The sequence below is a fragment of the Manacus candei genome, unplaced genomic scaffold (assembly GCF_025592945.1).
Source record: "Manacus candei isolate 608988 ecotype Guabito, Panama unplaced genomic scaffold, ASM2559294v1 h1tg000002l, whole genome shotgun sequence".
In the NCBI taxonomy this organism is placed as follows: domain Eukaryota; kingdom Metazoa; phylum Chordata; class Aves; order Passeriformes; family Pipridae; genus Manacus; species Manacus candei.
The window spans coordinates 1143139-1162541 of NW_026138050.1; the positions used below are offsets into that span (position 1 = coordinate 1143139).

Sequence of the window (19403 nt, forward strand, 5' to 3'; positions counted from 1 at the left end):
AGCTGGAGCTGCCCTGTCCTGCTGCCAGGAAGATGGAACAGCTGGTTTGTAAGTCCATTAAATGCTCTGTAAATTGTAGCACTTTAAATAGCTCCCTCTCTCTGTTCTTGCAGTTTAACTTGATGAAATAACAAACACAATCTGCCACACTCACGAATATAAAGGCTGCAGCATTTCACTGCTCCTGACCTTGCCCCGTGGGCTCCCTGGAGCCTCCTCAGCCACATTCCCCTGCCACAGGGCCAGCGCCCGGCAGCGGCTGCGAGTCCCTCCCCAGAGCTGTTATCTGTTATCTGCTGCCCTGCTCCTTTTCCTGCCCGGCACAGCTGCACGGAGCGCCCTCCAGAGCTGCCAGACCAGGACTGCACACCAAGCCAGGCTGCTTCCTGCAGTGAGTTTTTTTCCACGTTATCCAGTGCATTTCAGCGTCTCTGTGAAGAGCTGCTTTCTGAAATGGTGCAGCGAAACTGCACCAATTTCCAGCACTTCTGGGGAACAGCACCCTCACTGCAATAAACAATCCGGAGCTGTTGTTGCTACAGCCCCATCCTGGTAATCAGAAGCACATCAGAAGCATTAGAGAGCCCATCTCGAAGCCATCTTTCTTCACAAGTAGCACAGAAGCAGGAATAATTTACAGCTTCTATTAAATCCCACTAAAATGGAATCCAGAAGAATATTCATAATGCTCTGTGCCTTTCATTTGAGGATCTCAAATCCCTTTGCAAGCATTAACTACATGAAGCTTCAAGCCATTTTTGTTTTATAAGCAACACTTCCCTCCCAGTTGAGGAGCAGCCATTGCTGGGGTGCCCTGGAGCTCCCTGCAGAGCCCTTCAGGACAGACTGAACACGGCCAGGACAGGGCAGCTCTCCTGGGAAAAGCCATCCAACTTTAGGCAAGCACCAGGATTGCTGGACAGTCAGTGGGGACAGTCAGGGCTTGGCTCTGGCTCACACAGGACATGCTGGTGATTTGAAGAGCTCTGCCTTACCCCACAGGTTGTGATGACTGGATCCTTAAACACACTGCAGCACAGCTGGCAGCACAGCTTCACAGAGGGCTGCTCAGCAAACACCAGGGGCTCCTGCAGGGACAGAAAGGGACAAAGACAGCACAAGGATTAGTCCAAACACAAGAGCCTTCCTCTGCAGAAGGAACAAAATACTCCTCAGAGGTGAGTCTCGGGGAGCCTGGGGCACTGGGCACACTGGGGGGGGGGGGGTTCACTATCTCAACCAAACAATCTGGATCTGCTGAGTTCCAGTAAGAGGCAGGGGAAGAACAAACTTGGGAGTGGCTGGAGACCCTCAGCTCATCACAAACTGGGGGCCACCAGCATCTGGCAGGATCAGGACCTGACAGCAAACTGCTCAGACCAACTTCTCTGTCAGTGACTCAAGTCACCAGACCTGTGTGAGCTGCACTGGCTGAGACTTTGTGCTTGGTTGGACTGAACAGAGTGTTGTCAAAAATGTACTAAGCCTGGAGTTTGAAAGCAATTTTAGAGCAGCCTGCCCTTTTGTATTTTTGAAACATCCTGGAGGAAGGGCTCTTTCATTCCCTTATGAAGCAGAAACAACATTGTTTCTGCTGCAATGGGCCCATCTCTCCAGTTTTGTTTACCAACTACGACTGCCAGCACTGGGCTCTGAGCACGTCCTCCTGGAGCAGCACAGCTCTCCAGGACCCTGAGCATGATCTCCTGGAGCAGCACAGCTCTCCATGCCATGCCAGAGCAGGGCTTCACATTTCAGAGCATTTCAAATCAATCTCTGCAGCTCAGTCTCTCTTTTCATCCCATACTGCTCTCAGAAATGCAAACACAACCCCCTGGGTTCCTAAATATGAAACACACTTTCATCCCAGATCAGTGGCAAAACACCACCTGACCTTTTATTCATCCAGTCTGGGGTTAGTTACTGGGTCACAAACTAAGCTCAGCTTAAAAGTGTCCTCCCCTAATATGCAGACAACTCCTTGCACTCTCCAGGGCTTACAATCAAGTCAGTGGGGTGCCACACATCCCTGAATGTGGGATAGGGCTCCAAATCCATAGGGAATTGTATTTCTCTTGCTGCCTGGGGCCAGACCACCAGCCTGAGCCTTGCAACCCCCACTGCTCTGCAGCAGAGCCAGGGAATCACACAGGACTTTGCAAAGGTTTACAGTTTATCTGGGAAGCAGAAAAGCCTCACCATTGTCCTTGCTCCACAGACAGGGAAATGGCTCAGAAGGAGGCAAAGCCAGTGGTGGAAACAAAGTTAAAGCCGGAGTCCTGACAGCCAGGCACCACAAAAAACCTGTCTGTGACAGCTCTGTGTTCTCACTAGAGTCCACTAAGTTACTCTTTTGTCACTGCACTTCCTAATACTGCTCCTTCAGACAATCCCAAATACCTACTGGCTCCTCCTCTTCCTCATGGAGTGAGAACGTCGAGCGCAAGGACATGTTGGACTCGGAGTGCAATGAACGGACGGAGATGGCCGAGTCAGAGCGGCGTGGGGTGCTGATCGGGGGCTTCAAAGAGATAAAACCAGCTCTGGTTAGTCCAAGTAATTCCCAAACTCTGTGTGAACACTTCAAGTTCAGTCCTCTCCCTCCCAAAACTACGCTGCTCCACTCCAAGCTGCACTGAGCGGCCCTGCTGCTGTGTGCCCTTCCCTGCACTGTGCTCAGAGACAGGATTAAGGTTTAACTTCCTAAACCGGGCTGACATCTAAATTCCAAGCACGTCCCTTTCTCCAAGGTGCATTCGCTGTGCACTTACCGTGGGCACCCGCAGAGCAATGGTCTGGAAGAATTAATCCTTCATGGAAAGCTCTGTAAATCTCCCCCAGAGACTGCTCCAGCTCCTGCCCTGTCTCCAATCTCTGCAGCAGCACTTGTTGTTGCACTCGCTATCTAACTTCTGCCAAATTTCTTTGCGTAAGTGTGGAGACTTCCTTCTATTGAATTCCCTCACAGCCCGGCTCTGCCGCTTCCTGCTCGGGAGGGGAGAGCGGAGCGGACACCGCGCACCGACCAACGACCATCCCCCTGGCTGCAGCGGCCTTGGGATTGGCTTTGAGGGAATGCTGCCTCTGGAATATTAACCAGCAGTGCATCTCTGAGGGGGGAATATCAACCAGCAGCACGCAGCCAAGATGAAACTTGGCGTCAAAGCAAAACTGGACGCTCTTCAGATCATGAAGTGTCTGGATTTGGGGGTCCCAAATCCGCCTGGGAGTGCAGCCAGGGCTGGGTTACTTGAGAAGAGATGCTCCTGGTAGACTGGGAAGGGCGCAGAGGGAAGGAATAAAGGTAGTCAAGGAGCAGAATGGATGTTTTGACAAAGAAATGGGAGAATGAAGCTGTAAGCTTCTGGCACCTGGCACCAGGAGGTGACCGATGGCACCTGCACGTGTCACCTCTGCATGGCTTGGATGTAGCTATGTCAGCCACCAACTCTGAGCAGTGCTGGCTGGAAGCAGCTCTGGAGATCACTGGCTGGAATTGAGACTCTCCCTGACCCTGGAGGCCAGCCCTGGCACTGCCCAGCTGGAACAGGGGAAGCTGCACGGACCAGACTCTGCTGCCCCAGGTTCCTGTGCAGCACCTTGGGAGCAAAACACTTTCCCTCATATTCCATCTGAACCTTGTGAGCTGTAATCTGTGCGTGTACCCTGGGTCAAAGGGGGCAACATCAGACTCAGGGACGGACAAAGGCAATGTAAGAGGGCAGGAGGGCAGTCAGGAAATCCAGCAATGAAAGTTGTAGGATGAGGTTCAGAGGCTGCAGTCTGAGTGCAGCCTGGCTGGGCTGCAGAAGAGGAGCAGATCAGGATCCTGCTGGTTCCTCTGCTGCTTCAGTTTTATGATCCTGCACTCCCAGGAGCTCAGAACTGCTGCATCTGCTCAGAAGCCAAAGCATAAAGCTTTTTCTTAAAGACAGCATATTTATTGGCTAAACAGGTAAACCTTGAGGAGGAAGGGTTATAATAAGTAAATCAATTTTATGTGTATCCATTCAGCTTATTATTTTCCTCCACTAGTAACAGAAGTTATTAAAATAACAAGAATGACTGTGCATAGTTCCCACTCTGGAGGTGACACGGAGTGGAGGGCAGCACAGGCAGGCTCTGCAGGGAGGCAGGTTTATCACAAGAAGCATCCTGGGTGGTCAGCAATGGAGAGGGGGACTGCTGCCCAAAAACATTTCCAGGAGATAGAGGTGTGAGACACAGACTTTCAAGGCTTCTGTAACACTGTGGGCTCAGAGCCCTGTGTCCTGGTTGGGGTAATGCTGGTGTTAACTACACAGGGGACAAATGAATGTGCTGAGAAAGCTCCCTCATTCCCTTGGTTGCAGACACAATGTGGAATGGCAGAGGATGTGCTGGCATTTACAGACCCTCTGGGTCTCTTCAGCCTTGCTTCTTGCCAAGCAAACAAGGACAAGACTTGAGAGACCTTATTTCTGCACTAAACATCAGGTGCATCTTCAAACAGCCCAAGGATGGAGCTCCCAAATCTTCTGATGGAAGATGGATAGTTTTTGGCTGGTAATTCAGTCCAGCCTCCAGTTCAGAGGTGAAGCTCCCTGTAAACAACAGACTTTGGACAGCCAGGCAGCCTTCATCCACTAGTATCTATTTGTGCCAATATTCAGCTGTAACCTTTAGCTGCAGTTCCCATCACCTCAGCTACAAGTGCAGGCTCCACGTGAAGGCTCCAGCAGAGTCCTCACAGGGACCTGTGGCACTATTTTCATGGAAAGCTGACAGCAGCTGCTCAGTAATCCCTGCCTTGCACAGAGAACACACTGCTCTGCTTTGGGTTTCATTAACAGAAGCTTTAAAAAGAAAGAAAAAGGGGTGGTGGAGGTCACAGAAGGGCTCTGACGCGTCTCCAGCTGTCTCACTGATGGCTGACAAGCCCTTGGCAGCTTCTGGAGGAGGGAAAACTCAGTGATGAGGAAGGGAAATCCCAGATTATTTCTTGACAAAGCAAATGAAGCTTCCTAAAAGGGTTAGTGAGTCTGTCTGGAGCGGCAGGCAGAGCAGGGCTGGGGTGGTTCCGGATTGTCAGCACCTCATGCTGTTTCCTGAACCACTCATTAATTCTCCTGCTATTTTTGCTTAAGAACATTTAGCACTCCAGGGAAGGTGGGCTGAGACTGCCCAAGAGGATTGGGGCTGATCCCAGGAGAGATCTCCCCCATTTTTGGCTGCACACCTCAGTTCGTGACACCAGGGTTTTCAAAGGAGCTTTTCCACCAGACCTGGCTAAATGAAGTATCCCCAGCATCCCCTCCTCTGCAAAACTCCTCCCCTCTGCCCTGTGAGAACTGCCCAGCTCGTGAGAAGGGCACAGTGAGCCCAGCACTGAGCCCACAGGGGTTGTGCTCACAGCCAAGGGTGGCCTGGAGCAGTGGCCCAGCTCCGTGGGGTCAGTGAGGGGATGGAGAGCTGCACTTGCCAAGGACACCAGGCAAATGTTCAAAGGACTTGTTAGGAAAAAAAACAAACAAAAAACCCCATGGGCTCACATAAAACACAGCAAGATGTCTGAGCAACAGAAGGAACTTTATAGGATGCTGACAATAAAGCTCTTTGCAATCTGGTGTCAAATTTATTTTCAGAAGTGTTGTAGCTCCATATTGTTGCTGACCCCAGTCTGTCAGGGCATAACTCCAGCAGCAGGGATCCCATTTACCTCTAGCTTGGAAGCTGGGTCTTGTAACCTGACTAAGTCTACAAGTCCTTTATTTGAAGTTTACTACCAACATGCTTAAATCTAAACAGAGCTCATGGTTGTGAGATGTGGTTGGAGCACCAGGGACAGGAGAAGGTCCAGGCCTCAGAGCTGTCCATCCTTTCCCTGAGGTTTGCTTTGCTGTTGCTGTTCCTGATTTAATTGATTTAGCTGATTTAATTTCTCTCTAAGCAGCTAACCCTGAGGCCTGTTGAATCACTAAATTCCCCAAAACCAGCTTACTCAGAAGTGAGTAAGAAAGCTGGATGCAAAATTGGGAAGTTCTTTTCCGCAAAAATATTGGGAGACACGGGAATGGTTTGTGTGAGAAGCCCCCAGGGGCCCAGCACAGTCTGTAGTGTCCAACATCCCACTCTGCAGGTTCCAAACCCGCTCCCTGTGGCCAGAAGCCCCATCTGGAGGTGGGAATAGGAATGGATTCTACGGCCTCGACTGCAGAGCCAGCTGGGATCCATCCAACAGGCCCTGACCAGACTGCCTGGCCTCAGTCACAGCCCAGACATCCCTGGCTGTGCCTGTTTCCTCCTGAGCACCTGCTCTCCCAGAGCCAGGTACACACACAGGTCTGTGGCATTTGTACTTCCCGGGCTTTGAAACCACATAACCATTTCAAGCAGTGTGAAAATGAGCACCAGCAGCACCAGCTTAAAGCCCCAGGTCAGAATCAGCTGCTTCCCCACGGCACCAACCACAGGAGCAGCCAGGAATGCTGAGGCTGGTCCTGCCCCCAGTGCAGGAATCTCCCTTGGATATAACAGTGCACAGGAATGATGAGGGAGGCAGAGGACTCCAGAGAACACCAGACATCTCTCATCTCTCAGCTAAGCCAGTCAGGAGGGCCCTGGCAACACCTACCATGCCATCGTCCTCATCCCGTGGGGAATAGGTGAGTGTGCTGGAGGAGGACGGGGTCCGGCGGTGCTGCTTGAAAGTGTTGGTCCCGTCAGCTTTGAAGGGAATCAAAGAAAGAAAAACAAGCATTTAGGCTCCTCAGAAACATTCCCAAACTATGGGTCAGCCTCTGTAGCTGTAAGTGTTCCTTAGAAAAGACTCGGGATTCTCCAATTCCAGTTCGTGACTGGACATATCAGGTAGAACAACCCTGCTCTCTGAGAGCCTGCCCAGAAAAGAGCACAGGTTATATTCTGTCAGGTTCACAAGGTAAAAACACTATTAAAAGGAAACTTTATACTCCCACATATCTCAGTCACCAACAAAAATTGCTCGGATCCAGGAAGGTCTGGATACTCTTGCAGCACAAGGGAGGCATGGTAAATTAAATATGAGATATTTGTATAGAGATTGTGTTACTGACTCGTGTAAAAGTTTGAATGTAAATATTCTGGAGTCCAAAACCACCTAGAGTCCAAGACAAATGTAATCCAAACATCTTCCTTAGGCACATGTTAATTTTCTTATCTAAATCAGTGTCAAGTCTTCTTGTTTCTACTAAAGGAAGGATATTTGTATTCCAAAATAAAAACAGACCTCTTCCTACATTCACCCCACGTGTCAGGCCTCAGGCTTCCCTCACCTGCTGAGCTTTGAGGAACAAGGCACAGGAATTCTAAATAAGTAGAGGCATTTGCATCCTCTCCTGTCTGAGCTAAAAATGGCCATGGGGGTTTCACCAAAGCTCCAGAGTGACTCACAGTCAGGCACAAGAGTGAAGATGGAGTTTTCAGTGCTGGTGACGATTGTCACAGGGATCAGTAAGATTTGGTGCTGAAATCAGTATCAAACCTTGTTGTACTATCCCAATTTCAACAGGAGCTTCCCAGTGGTGCTGCTCAGTTTGCCTAAGGGGAGACAATTCCTGTGCCTTCTCATTTCCTTCATGTCTGGACACTGGGGCTGCAAAGCACTAAAACCAGCCCCTGGCTAATGAACACAGTGATTCTCCCAACAGCTTTATGGTTTGTAGAAAACAACAACAACCCTGGAATGACCCACAGTGCTTTGGTGAGATGCTCCAAGCATGAGATACTCACGCTTTGTGATGGTGGTCACAGCAGAGTAGGCTGGTCCAAAAGTTGTTTCCATTCTCGTCTGAAATATGGAGGAAATGAAGGTCAGGGCATATAAAGGCTTCAGATCTTTCCCAAACCGGTGAAAAAATGCACATACACGTTCCTAACTTTTATCTGTGAATGCTGAGAATCTTAAGAGGCAAGGAAATACCATATTTCAGAAGGCATCTAGTCCCTCTGCTCTGCCACCAGCAGTGACCTTACCCCGTTAGTGTTTTCTGAAGGAGTGATGTTTGTTGTGCCACTGGAGAATCGATTGTAGCGAGCGTTCTTGTTTGAGCTCATAATCTAGGCCAGCATCTGTTAGTCATGGGAAGCTTGCTCTGGGGAAGAAGGGAGACAGAAAGGGAATTAGGTTCACTGTATGTATTTTCCTGGGCTCAGAGAACACTCTCCTGCAGCACTAAGTCCAAGTGTATATCTAAACTCACTTAAACCTGGATTTTCAGGAGGAAGAGGCAAGAACAAAGTCAGATTCCTTTGAATCATTCCTGGATGAGAGTTCAGCATTTTCTAAAAATATTATCTTTTAAAAAGGGGCTCATTTCTCTTTTTCCACTGTTTACACAGATTTTCACTAAGCTCAAGTTTGCAAAGTCAAGAATTCCACAACAATAACCTGCATAAACACCTGGAGTTTGCTTTCTTTAACCTCAGCTGGAACCTGATGGTGCTTCAGGGCACAATCATGCTGTTATCCCAGTGGATCTGACAAGATGCTCTCAGTCTCCTTCGGAGCCAGGTACCCTTAGGAAGGAGCTGCACCTTCCCTGCCATCACATGGAGGCACTTCTGGCTCAAGCAGGAGTTTCCCTGAGAGAAGCCAAGGGCTCAGCTGAGCACTGAGCTCTCCTCCCAGGCTCCATCCCTGCAGCTAGCAGGTTCTGCTTGCACTCCCAGGCTGTCCCAGCCTGTCCAAGGGGCCCTGTGCTCTGGGAATAAGCTGCTCCAGAAGAATCCTGACTAAGAGACCCCTTTCTGTCCAAGGTAAGTCTTGGTATTTTCACTGCCAGCAGCAGAGCCCAGGGGCTAAACAGACACACACCTGCAGTGAGGACAGACAGGCCAAAAAGGGTTTACTGAGACAACAAAAATCCCTTTCTGCAGGACAAGAGTCTTGTAAGGAACACCCCACAGGTGAACGCAGAGCTCCTGGTCCTGTGAGATGGCTCTGCTCCAGTCAGGCTTCCACACTCCTGCTGCTCCCACTGCCAGCTGCTGGGAGGTGAAATCTCTCAGGGGTTTCCAGCAGTTGGTTTTCCCCGGTCTGGAGGTGACAAGTCCTAAATCTCCAAGCTCCTTACAGAACCACCACCGTGATTTCTCCACTTTACAGAAAGGGAAACTGAGGCTCAAAGAGAGACAGGGTCCCACCATGTAGCTGTGACTGGGGACTTGTCCAGGGATTCCCACCTCCCTGGAGAGCCCTGGCACAAGGCTGCCAGCACACAGGGCTGGGCACACCCTGCACCTGCATTTTAAACACTGCAAAGGTGACACTTGAGCTGTCCTTGACCAAGGCTCTGCTCAGGGCCTGACACAGCACTTCCTGGGGCTCCCTGCAGCTCTGGATCCAACAGCTGTCAGGCAGCCAGAAACAGCAGCAGCAGAATCCAGGGAATTGCTACTCAGGACTAAATTCTCAGAAAAAGCTACAGTCTAAAACAAAAAAAAAAAAATCCCACAAAAATTCCAATGAAAAACCAAACACAGAAACTCCGAAGCCAAACCCAAAACCATCTTAAAACCAGGGATCTGGATAATGTTTTCCACACATGTGACAGCACTGTCCTGGCTCTTTGCAAATGCCAGATCCCTGAGGAGATGCTGAGCAGAGTTGCTGGAGCTGTCTCAAAACCAGCAGGACTGAAGCAGTGTTGTGCTGCTGCATCAGGGAGACCTGCCGAGTTTAAAGCTGGGCTCCAGCAAGCCAGAAGTTTGGCTGTGGCCATCAGATCCTTTTATTCCTGTCAGTGTTCCTTAGGGCACAGAGATTAGAGGGAACTGGGAGGGTGGGTGGTGGGAGAGGGCAGGCAAATTTTTTGGGTAACACTGGCTGTGGCCCCATGAGGTCTGAACCCCACCCAGCCTCTCACCCTCCAGCAGCCTTGGACCAAGCCCTGGAGCTTCCTCCCAGCACAAATTCACCTCTTCTGCACAGCATTTCTGGACTATAAAGCCTGAAGATCAAAGAGTCAAAAAGGTGTCCAGCTGGGGTCTCCAGATGATGTAGTGCTTATAAATAAAGCAAAGCCAAGTACTTCCACGAGTGATGGCATAAACTGCCACATTTCCTGGGGTCTCATGTCTCAAGGCTGCATTATCTCATCCTTAATCATTGCCTGCATGTATCCCTGAACTTCCCCTCTCCATAGGTTCCCTATGTGTAACAATGCAGCTAAGCTCTGGTCATTTCCACTAAGGTAGAAATAGAGGGACTCACTTTTCAGGGATATGAATCCATGATTCCTTCTTCAGAGAACCTCAGCAACATCTACCCAGTGACCCTTTATCCTGCACTGCTCAAAGCCAAGAGCAGGGATATGCTCCCACCTCACCATTCGTGTCAGCATTAAGGGAACCTCACATATAAAATATTCCTATTGGGTTTTAGGGCAAACAATCATTCCCAGATGGAAAGGGAGGAAGCCCATCCTAATGGTGGATTGTGGGTTGTCTGGAGACTCCTACAGAAGCTTCATTCTCATTTTCAGGGTATGTATCACCTTCAGATGTAACAGATGGAGCGATGGGAAAGCACTCGGAGACAGGGAAAACCAAAAATGGGGACAACCAACAGCTTGAGGAGTTCTGGAATATCCTTAAACGTTGGATCAGACATGCAGCCAACAGTGACTGCAGGCACCTGAGCCACTACAATGACCCCTACAGCACCTGCCTGGGAACTTCCCAGGGATAACCCACAGGCCATGGAAAAGTGCCCTGGAGAGGCACTAAGGAAGCATCTCCAGTCTCACCCTGCCCCAAAATCCCACTCAAACAGATGCAACAGAGCTTGGATAAATCCAAAGTGAGGAAGAGAACGGGGATTTTCCACTCACTGTCCGTAAGCACGACCTGTGCTCTGCAGCTTGGCTGAGCAACCTACCAGCAAGTAGCAGCAGGGACCTGCTCTGTCTGCTCTGAACAGAGAGCAGAGGAACATGAGCAACGGGAAAAATGCTGAGTAGAATATCAGCCAGGCTGCAGAACACCAGCAGCCACAGGAATATCTGATTTCAGCCCAAATCTCTGCACCCACCAAAGGCAGGAGTATTTCAGCAGCGCAGACACCTCCCCAGAGCACTGTCGGACAGCTCCTCCCATCTTCCCAGAGGTACTGAGAAAGGCCTTTTCCAACTGGTATCAAGCAAGTTAAAAGGAGGCAGAAAAGAGCTGATCCTGTCAATATTAATATCAGATTCCTACAGCACTTGCAAAAATCTCTGCCAGATTTCTGCACCTTTGCCTGGCATCTGAACCCTGCCTGCTACACTGTCCTGTGCTCCAGGCCTGGAGGATGCATGTCCCTCCTGGGGATCCCAGCCTGTGACCCAGATTCTCCTTGCCCAGAGTTAATTTTTCTAATATTTTTTTTTTTTTTACCATGCAACTTCAGTGTTTTTTAGAGTAAACAAAGAGGGGAAAAAATCTACCCTGGAAAAGGAAGCAGCGGGGACCAGCTATCCAGTAAATCCCACGGCTGATCGTAAGCAGATGCGAGGGAGGGGAAGGGATGAGTTTCAGCATTTGCACACCACGGGGATCAACTCAGGCTTTTGAGACTCAGCGAGAAGAAAAGCCTTAAAATCCTTCTGTAGTAATCCAAGCAAGGAGAAACCCAACCACCAGTAGCTGCAGAGGCAGCTGGGGGAAGCAGCGCTCTTCCTACTGCTGAGTGGAGATCCAGTGGGATCAGCCACGGATCACACTGCTGCCAACCCTGCCACTGCACCTCAAAGCAGGGAGAAGAATCACCTCTGGAACCAGTGGCCTGGCTAATCATAGAATCCTGGAATGGTTTGGGTTGGAAGAGACCTTAAAGGTCTCCCAGTTCCAACCCCTGCCATGGGCAGAGAACCACTGGCCATGCTGAAGAGGGGTCTGGTGGCATCTGCCTTCTCTCCGCCCCCAGAGCACACACAGTTATTCCCAGATCCTTACAACCAAGCACAAAGGCCAAGGCTTTGAAGGGGGGACATGGCATGAGGAGAAGGGACAGCAGAGTATCCCGACCTTCACAAACATCACATAACCTTGCCTGGTCCTGTGGAGAGCCAGTTCCCAGTGCAGAAACCCCACCTTTGCAGGCACCAGGGCACTGCTGGGCTGTGTGCTCTGGCTGCTCTCCAGGTGAGCCACGGGCACAGCAGTGGGTCCTGCAGGTGACACGTGCCACGACTGGCAGCTGCAGAGTCCCACAGTGTCTCCCTGCCAAGACACCAGCAAGAGTTTCCTTTGCCTTACGCAACCGCCAGCCCGTGACGCTCAGTGTGTCCTACATCTGCTGGTTCTTCTTTCCCCCCTCCTTCCTCTCTCCATTGAAGCCCTCTCCAAGGTTATTCACCCCCAAGGAAACCACTGGAGCAGCAAAATCATCCACAGCAGGAGTGTTTGCCAGCGGGAAAGACAGGCATGGGTTATCCTGCTCCGGCTGGAACAGCCCCTGGGTGACGTGAACTTCCTTATCTCACAGCCTGGGTATTTATGGCATAAGAGCTTCTGTTCCTCTTACAACACCACAGTGAGGACGAGAAGGGTTACACATCCTTGAGAGTACTGGCACATCCCCAGGGAAATACTCTGAGAAAAGCTCCCACAGCCCAGCTCCACGGGACAAGGGGAAGGCACACGGGTGCCGAGAGCAGGGGGTGGCTTTGGGGGCTACCCCCACTTCCTTGTCCATATCCCAAGCTCTCACACATCCAGGGCTCCTCTGGGGGAGATCACAGGGCCAGTATATCCAGCCCAGTTGGGGCAGGCTGTCTACCTTGTCCTTCTGCAGGACCAAGGTGTTGCCCACACGTTCTGTGAACTGGTTCTTAGTGGCCCACAGAGACCAGCAAGGGAACATCTCGAATCCCAGAGACAGCCTGGTGACAGTCACACTGGCTTCCCTGGTATCTGTGGTGGAAATACCACCCAAAAGAGCTTGTGAGCTGCATTAACAGGGCTTTAAGAACACGGTTACCTGCTCTAGGTGACCCTGCCTTGGCAGGGAGTTAGACTAGATGGTCTCCAGAGGTCCCTTCCAACTCTAATTAACTATTCTGTGACTACCAATATCTCATGGTGATGAGGACTATGAGCATCTGGTCTGACTTGTAAAACACAGGCCTCAGAATGCTGAGCTACCCCAGATCCCTGAGATAGACACCTCTCAAGTCAGTCACCAGACAGGAAGCAGAGGGTGGAGCCCATTGGTCACTCCTCAGGTTAGGGTAAGGTCCTTCCAACCCAAACCATTCCAAGATTCCATGATTTTCACAGCTGCTGAAGACAGAACTGATGCTCTGACCCAGCAGGACATTTCTTACACTCTTTGGGAGGCCTCTCAAAGGCCAGGATTGTATGCCAAGATGTGCAGTCAGTGCTAGAAGGACATAAAACCAGAACAGAAGTTCAGCCTTACTGACAGAACGTGGCACCTCCATCTGGTGGGTGTTGGGTTCTAGGGAACAGTCTTTGTATTGTTCAGAAGTTTCTCCTGTAAGTCATACAAACTTTCCTGAGACCAAAATTGTATTGAGCTGTCATCAATAAAAATAAAACTGATATTTTTAATTGCTGCTGCTTTTTCCAGCGCTTCCACCAACCACAGGGCTGTGAGAGTACATTCAACAGCTGCTTGAACGTGGCCATGCCTTTGAGCAAACGGGGTTCAGAATGGGAAATCATGTCATATGGTGCTTTTCCTAACGGATAATGACTCCTTGGGATAGAAGATTTTTTTTGTAATACTTCATGTCAAAACCTGAAGCAGTAACTTTCAGATGTGCCCATAACTGGATCAAAAGTGATTGCTCTGGTGGAACAAAGCATCTCATTTTTCTCCTCCCCCCCAAAAAATGAAGTTAAAAGGAAGGACAGAGGCCAATGTTCAATACTGTTCCATGGCACAAAAAGCTACATTTGAAGCTTTACTTCCATTTTTGGTAACCTGGAAGCACCCACCTACTACACCATTTTTGTTTTGCAGACCAGGGCTCAGTAGTTCTGACCCCTCCAACCCAAATTGCCGTGTCTGGGCTCAGCAGCTGCACAGTCACTGCTGGGCAGCCAGGCTGGCAGGAACAGGCACGTCCAGAGCTCCTCCACACAAAGACCAGAATCAAAAGGTGCTTTAAAAGTTGGCCCTAACACTGCAGCTTCGTGCTGTGCCTTTCACAGCCTGTGCTTTTCCACATCCTCCCTCAAAGAACAGGCCCACTCAGACACCATCACATTCTTAAATTGGGGATTTGGTTAAGGAAAAAGAATAAAACCCCAACCAAGCCCCCAAACCAACAACATCCTACCCCTCCAAGGCAAAAATCTCAGTTCTGCTGCAGTTCCTTGGGAGGAAATGGTCACCCCCTGTGTTGATAAGAATTATCAGGCTTTAAAAGCTGAGAATAGTCACTTACACCACTCACACCACAACTGGTGCTCACTGGTGCTCCTCAGCCTTGCTTGACAGAGAGACCAAATGGCTGCCAAGACCCCACAGGGTCCTGTGGGCTGGCTCAGGCCCTGCTGCTGCCAATCTGATCGATAGAGGGGCTTGCAACTCATCTAAAAAGCCTCTAAGACATGGCAGGTCAGCAGCAAAGCCTGGGATATGGAGAGATTCAGCCTCTGTTCTCCCAAGGGAGCCAGAGGAACGTTTGTCTCACCTGGATCCTCCTCTCCTGGAGCCCTGCTAGACCCAAGGCAATCACAGCTCCTCCTTTCCTTCATTCCTCGATTCCTGTGCCACCACTGAGGCCTTTTCCAACTGCTTTGCCTTACTGGCTGCACTGCACTCCTCTGGAAAGCTGTAACCAGCCCATCACATTATGGGATTCTTCCAGATTAAAGTCATAAGAAACCTGAGTCCATAAATATAAATCAAAAAGCACAAAGTATCACTTCTACCCCCTGCTCCCCCCAGCATCCTCCAAAGCTTTGAAACTTCATGACACACTCTTGCCCTCTGGGTGCAATTGGAGCACTTCAAAGATCAGGCTGAAACACATCAGCTCCTTCACAAAGAAAAATAACCCAGTAAATTCCAGTTACCTGCTCTTTTTTTTGTACAGTTGCCTTGGACTTTGCCACTGAGAACAAGCAGGAGGCACAACGTAGACACCTACATTCATTGATCAAACTGCGACCCTCAGAGGAACAAATGCTGAATCTTGGATTCCAAAAGCAATCAGTGGCTGTGGACACTTGCACCATGGCAAATCTATGGACAGCTTTGAGACAGCAGCACTGTTCAGTGTCCCACAGCCCCCAAACACTCCCCCAGGGTGACTCAAAGGGGAGGCACCTGGACACAGCCTCTCCTCACAAACTTGGCTTCCACGCTCACAACTCTGCCTAAGGAAAACCGAGGACTTCCCAGCCCTGAAACCACCAGGAACAGCCCCGGAACACACTTGCTGAGTTGCACTCAAAAGTTCCACGTCCTCGCAAAGGTCACTCTGAAGGATCATAAAACCAGCACAACGGGGCTCTGGCTGTTGGACAGGCCACAGGTACCCACTTCCAAACTGGTGCTGGATTCCAGGTCTCCACCGAGGGATGGAAACAGTTCCTCCCTCCCTGCTGTGACGGCTGAAGCAGAGCAGCTTCCCAGGGAGCGCTGCCGTGGGCTGACACCCAACACCCGGAGCAAACCCCCCTCCTGGGGGACACTCACCCTCGGCCATCCCGGCTGGCCCGGAGCGGCAGAGCCCGGCAAGGCGCCTCCATGCCCAGTTCCTGAGCCCTGCACAGGCTCTTCCCGGCCAGGCCGTCCCTCCCGCTATCTGTGTGCGTGTGTGCATCGCTCCCCAGTGATGTAAACACAAAGGCATGCGGAGCAGTGGGCGAGATGTAAATCCAGCTGGAAAATCCCACAGCTCAGCCAATCTCCACGCTGCCTCCCAGCATTGCCCTGGCTGCTCCGGGAATGCTCCCTTCCCGGTTCAGCTTAGTGCAGGAAAAACAACCCTCTCTGAGCACACACGGATTTATTCCCCCGATCCGAGAAAGCTCCAGGGACGGGACAGCCCATCGCTCGCTTTAAGGGAAGTTTGGGTTTCTCTCCCTCTTTAGAGAGTTCCCAAACTATTCAGAATTCTGAATATCAAACAGCAACACAGTCTTTGTTTGGAGAGATGATCCAGGGGAATCCAGTTAACTAAGAACCACCTCAAAGGCTGAGCTGGGGAGCAGGACTCACTCAAAATACAGGCACTGACAGTGGGGGACTCCTGCCAGGACATCCACCCCCACAACTGAGGGTCTCCCAAGAGCAGGACTGCCCCACTCCAGCCCAGGACGCCTCATTAAAAGCTGATGAAACTCTGATGAAACTCTGAGCTTGGGTTGTGCTAAAGGCAGAGCAGGAGCAGCCTAAATGTGTAATTTGGGGCACTGCTGCCCTGGGTTCCAGGGGGACTTGCTGAGGTCCAAAGAAGGGTGACACGTACCCCTGTGAGCAACCAGCCACCTCGTTCCTTGTCCCAGCTGCCACTACATCCCTTGATCCAATCCATGGATGAGGGGATGTGCCAGTGTGTCCCTCACCATGCCCATGGTAAAGGGTCACAGGCAGGGAAGGGCCGACAAAGGGAATACAAATCAGGAGGGATGAGTTCTGACAGGCTGAACCTGTCCACGGAACCCAAGTGCTGAGGTAGTGAAACCACGAAGGATTTTCTCTCCAGTGCCTTTCTCCTGGTGCAGCTGGGCTTGGCTGAGACAACCTGTGAGACAGGTACAGTCACGCTCCAGGAAATCCCACAGTCATGGCCAGCAGGGCCTGGAAGCTCCCATGGAAGAGGGGAATGCTCAGCCCACGAGGTGACCGATGGCTGAACCCCAACCGAGGTTACAGAGTGCTCAACACCACTCAGGGCCACCCCCAGTGCTGCTCAGCAGCAGCTCCTGGCAGGGCAGAGCTGGCTCCAGCTCCAGCTCCAGCTCCAGCACTCAGTGCTCAGCAACACCCCAGAGCCTGGAGGGGTCCCTGCGGCTCCGGCAGCGTCGGGATTGTGGAGCCCTGGGAAGGGAATGTTTGCCTGCACAAAGGTTCCAGCCAGCGGGCACAAACTTCCATGTGGTGCTTCACACGTGGCTTAAGGCCCTTGAAGGCTGTGCTGCCACAGGAACAGGCAGGTGTGGGCCCACCCTGCAGAGCAGCCGGTATCCCCCCAGGGATCCCTCGGGTCAGGGAACCGAACTGCCTGGAAACTATGGATTGGGGTTTTTTCCCCTTGGGTTCAATCAGTATCCTGAAAATTCCTGTTGGGGTGTCAACCAGTGAAGGTACCAGCGTTTCCTGACAGGAAACTGCACTTTGGCTCAGGTTTCCCAAAGCCACTGGGTAAAACTGAACCTCCCTCAGGGTGAAACAAACGTTCCTTCCCTCGGGGAAGTCTCACCTGCACACGAATCAAACCCCAACACCTGAGATTTCTGGCTGGATTCACCCTGTCCCTTCCCTGCTTGAGACAGCAGTGCCCTGGAAGGACCCCAGGACATAGAGGGGGACCCAGCAGAGTGTGGACAGCTCCCTGCTCCTACAGCTTCCTGCATGACCTTAGGAAATCCCAAATTTCCCTCATTGGGGGTAGGTTCAGGCTGGACATCAGGAGGAATTTCTCCATGGAAAGGGTGGTCAGGCACTGGAAGGGGCTGCCCAGGGAGGTGGTGGAGTTCCCATCCCTGGAGGTGTCCCAGGAAGGCCTGGATGTGGCACTCGGTGCTCTGGGCTGGGGGACAAGGTGGGGATCGGGTACAGGGTGGACTCCATGGGCTTTTCCAACCTCAGTGATTCTGGGATTCTGTGGTCTCGCTACTTTTGCTCAGCCAGGGCTTTCTAGAATCATCCTTCAGTCCACAGCCCTCTCCTCACAAACCCTGTTGTGGCTGGAAGCTGAAACCCTGACAGACAAACACCCAGACCACAATGCAGCAGCTGCTTAGAGGAACATAACAGCTTTGTCCAGGCTGAGAACACATTGCTGGGAGGGAAATGCACGGGGAGGCAAAATTAAAGCACTGGGATTGAAACAAAGTCAAAGCAACTCTGTCAAAGTGGAAAAAACAACCGCCAGGCCACAGTTCTTAACACAGCCTGGCCCTGGTAGGGACAACAGCCCAGATACACCAAACCTGGGTAACTCCTGTCCCGGTTCCTCTCACACTCAGCGAGCCCCCGGCAGCACCTCAGCCCTCGTCTTTGACTCCACAGGGCTCTAAAGCATCTGAACACAAAGGGAACCCGCACCCTGGGCTGCCCTGCACAGCCCCGCCACAGCCCGGATCCAGCAGGAGCAGGGACAGTGCCTGTCCCCGGGAGCAGGACCCAGAGCACCGCCGGCAGGGGACACAACAACGCCCGTGCCAGCCCCGGGACCCGCGGGCGTTCGGGGCGGCTGCAGAGCACCCCAAACACCCCCATCCTGAGCGTCGGGAGAGCACGGCACGGGGAAACGAGGGCACCGCGAGGGCAGGGGAGGACAGGCAGCGACACGGGACGGGGTCGGGCAAGGGACGGGGCAGAAAAAGGCAGAACTGGGCAGAGTCTGCGATGAGACCCGGGAAACACACCGGGAGGGCACGCGGGGCGGAGAGCAGGGCACGGGCGGGATCCACCGGCACCGAACAGCGCGGAGATGGCGCTCGAGCCCCTCTGAGCGCCCGCACGGCCCCGCCGGCACCTCCGAACACACTGCCCGGGGCCGGGACCGGGCGGCGGGCACGGGGCAGCGCCGGGAGCCCCCGCGGGCACTCCTCAGCCGTTCCCCCCAGCGGGGCCCGTCCCGCCCGGCCCCCCCGTCCCGGCCGTACCTGGGAGCGGCGGCGGCGGCCGCAGCGCCGGTGCCCGGTGCCGGCACATCGCGGCCCGGCCTGCTCCCCGCTGCCGCCCGGCCCGGAACCGCCGCGCGCGCCGCTCCTCGGGACTTGTAGTCCCACGCACCGCCCGCCGCCCGCGCGGCCACGCCGCCCGCACTACAACTCCCGGCGGCCCCCGCGGCGCGGGCGCTCCGCGCTACAACCGCCGTCGCCACTGGCTCGGCCCGGCCTCCGGCGGTAGCCAATCAGACGGTGGCAACCACCGCCTCGGGCCACGCTGCGCAGCGCTCCGCCATTGGCGCGGGGGAGCGCGGCGGCCAATGAGCGCCGGGAGGGGCGGGGCGGCAATCACGCCAACCGCTGACGATTGGCTGAGCCAACGGCGGCCTGACCAATAGCGGCGTCGGAGAGGCTATAAAGGCCGCGGCGGGGAACACGCGTTCTCTTTTTCTATGCGGAGGTGAGGAAAGGATGAAGTGCGTTAGGGCGCGCGGGAAGGGAAGGGAACGGGGCTGGTAGCGAGGGCGGGCCGCTGATGATCCATATTGACCTTTCTGACACCTCGTCTGAGGGCGGCGGGCGGC

The 19403-nt window shown here is 52.6% G+C and overlaps 1 protein-coding gene across 3 annotated transcripts in view; it reads right to left on the bottom strand.

The window, feature by feature from the left end:
- TRAF7 (TNF receptor associated factor 7) overlaps positions 1-18958 on the bottom strand; it is a 31170-nt gene extending 12212 nt beyond the window's left edge. The window contains exons 1-6 of one of the 3 annotated variants that reach the window (XM_051800931.1): positions 18814-18958; positions 7993-8111; positions 7750-7807; positions 6614-6705; positions 2405-2521; positions 996-1088 (exon numbers count right to left, since the gene is read on the bottom strand). In XM_051800931.1, the coding sequence (XP_051656891.1) occupies positions 996-1088; positions 2405-2521; positions 6614-6705; positions 7750-7807; positions 7993-8073 (441 nt within the window). In that variant the 5' untranslated portion in view covers positions 8074-8111; positions 18814-18958. Of the gene's footprint in view, positions 1-995; positions 1089-2404; positions 2522-2771; positions 3587-6613; positions 6706-7749; positions 7808-7992; positions 8112-15673; positions 18176-18813 lie in introns of those variants that run through there. The other 2 variants (XM_051801020.1, XM_051801093.1) reach the window with 2 other exon arrangements.
- Between the last annotated feature and the right edge of the window lie 445 nt (positions 18959-19403).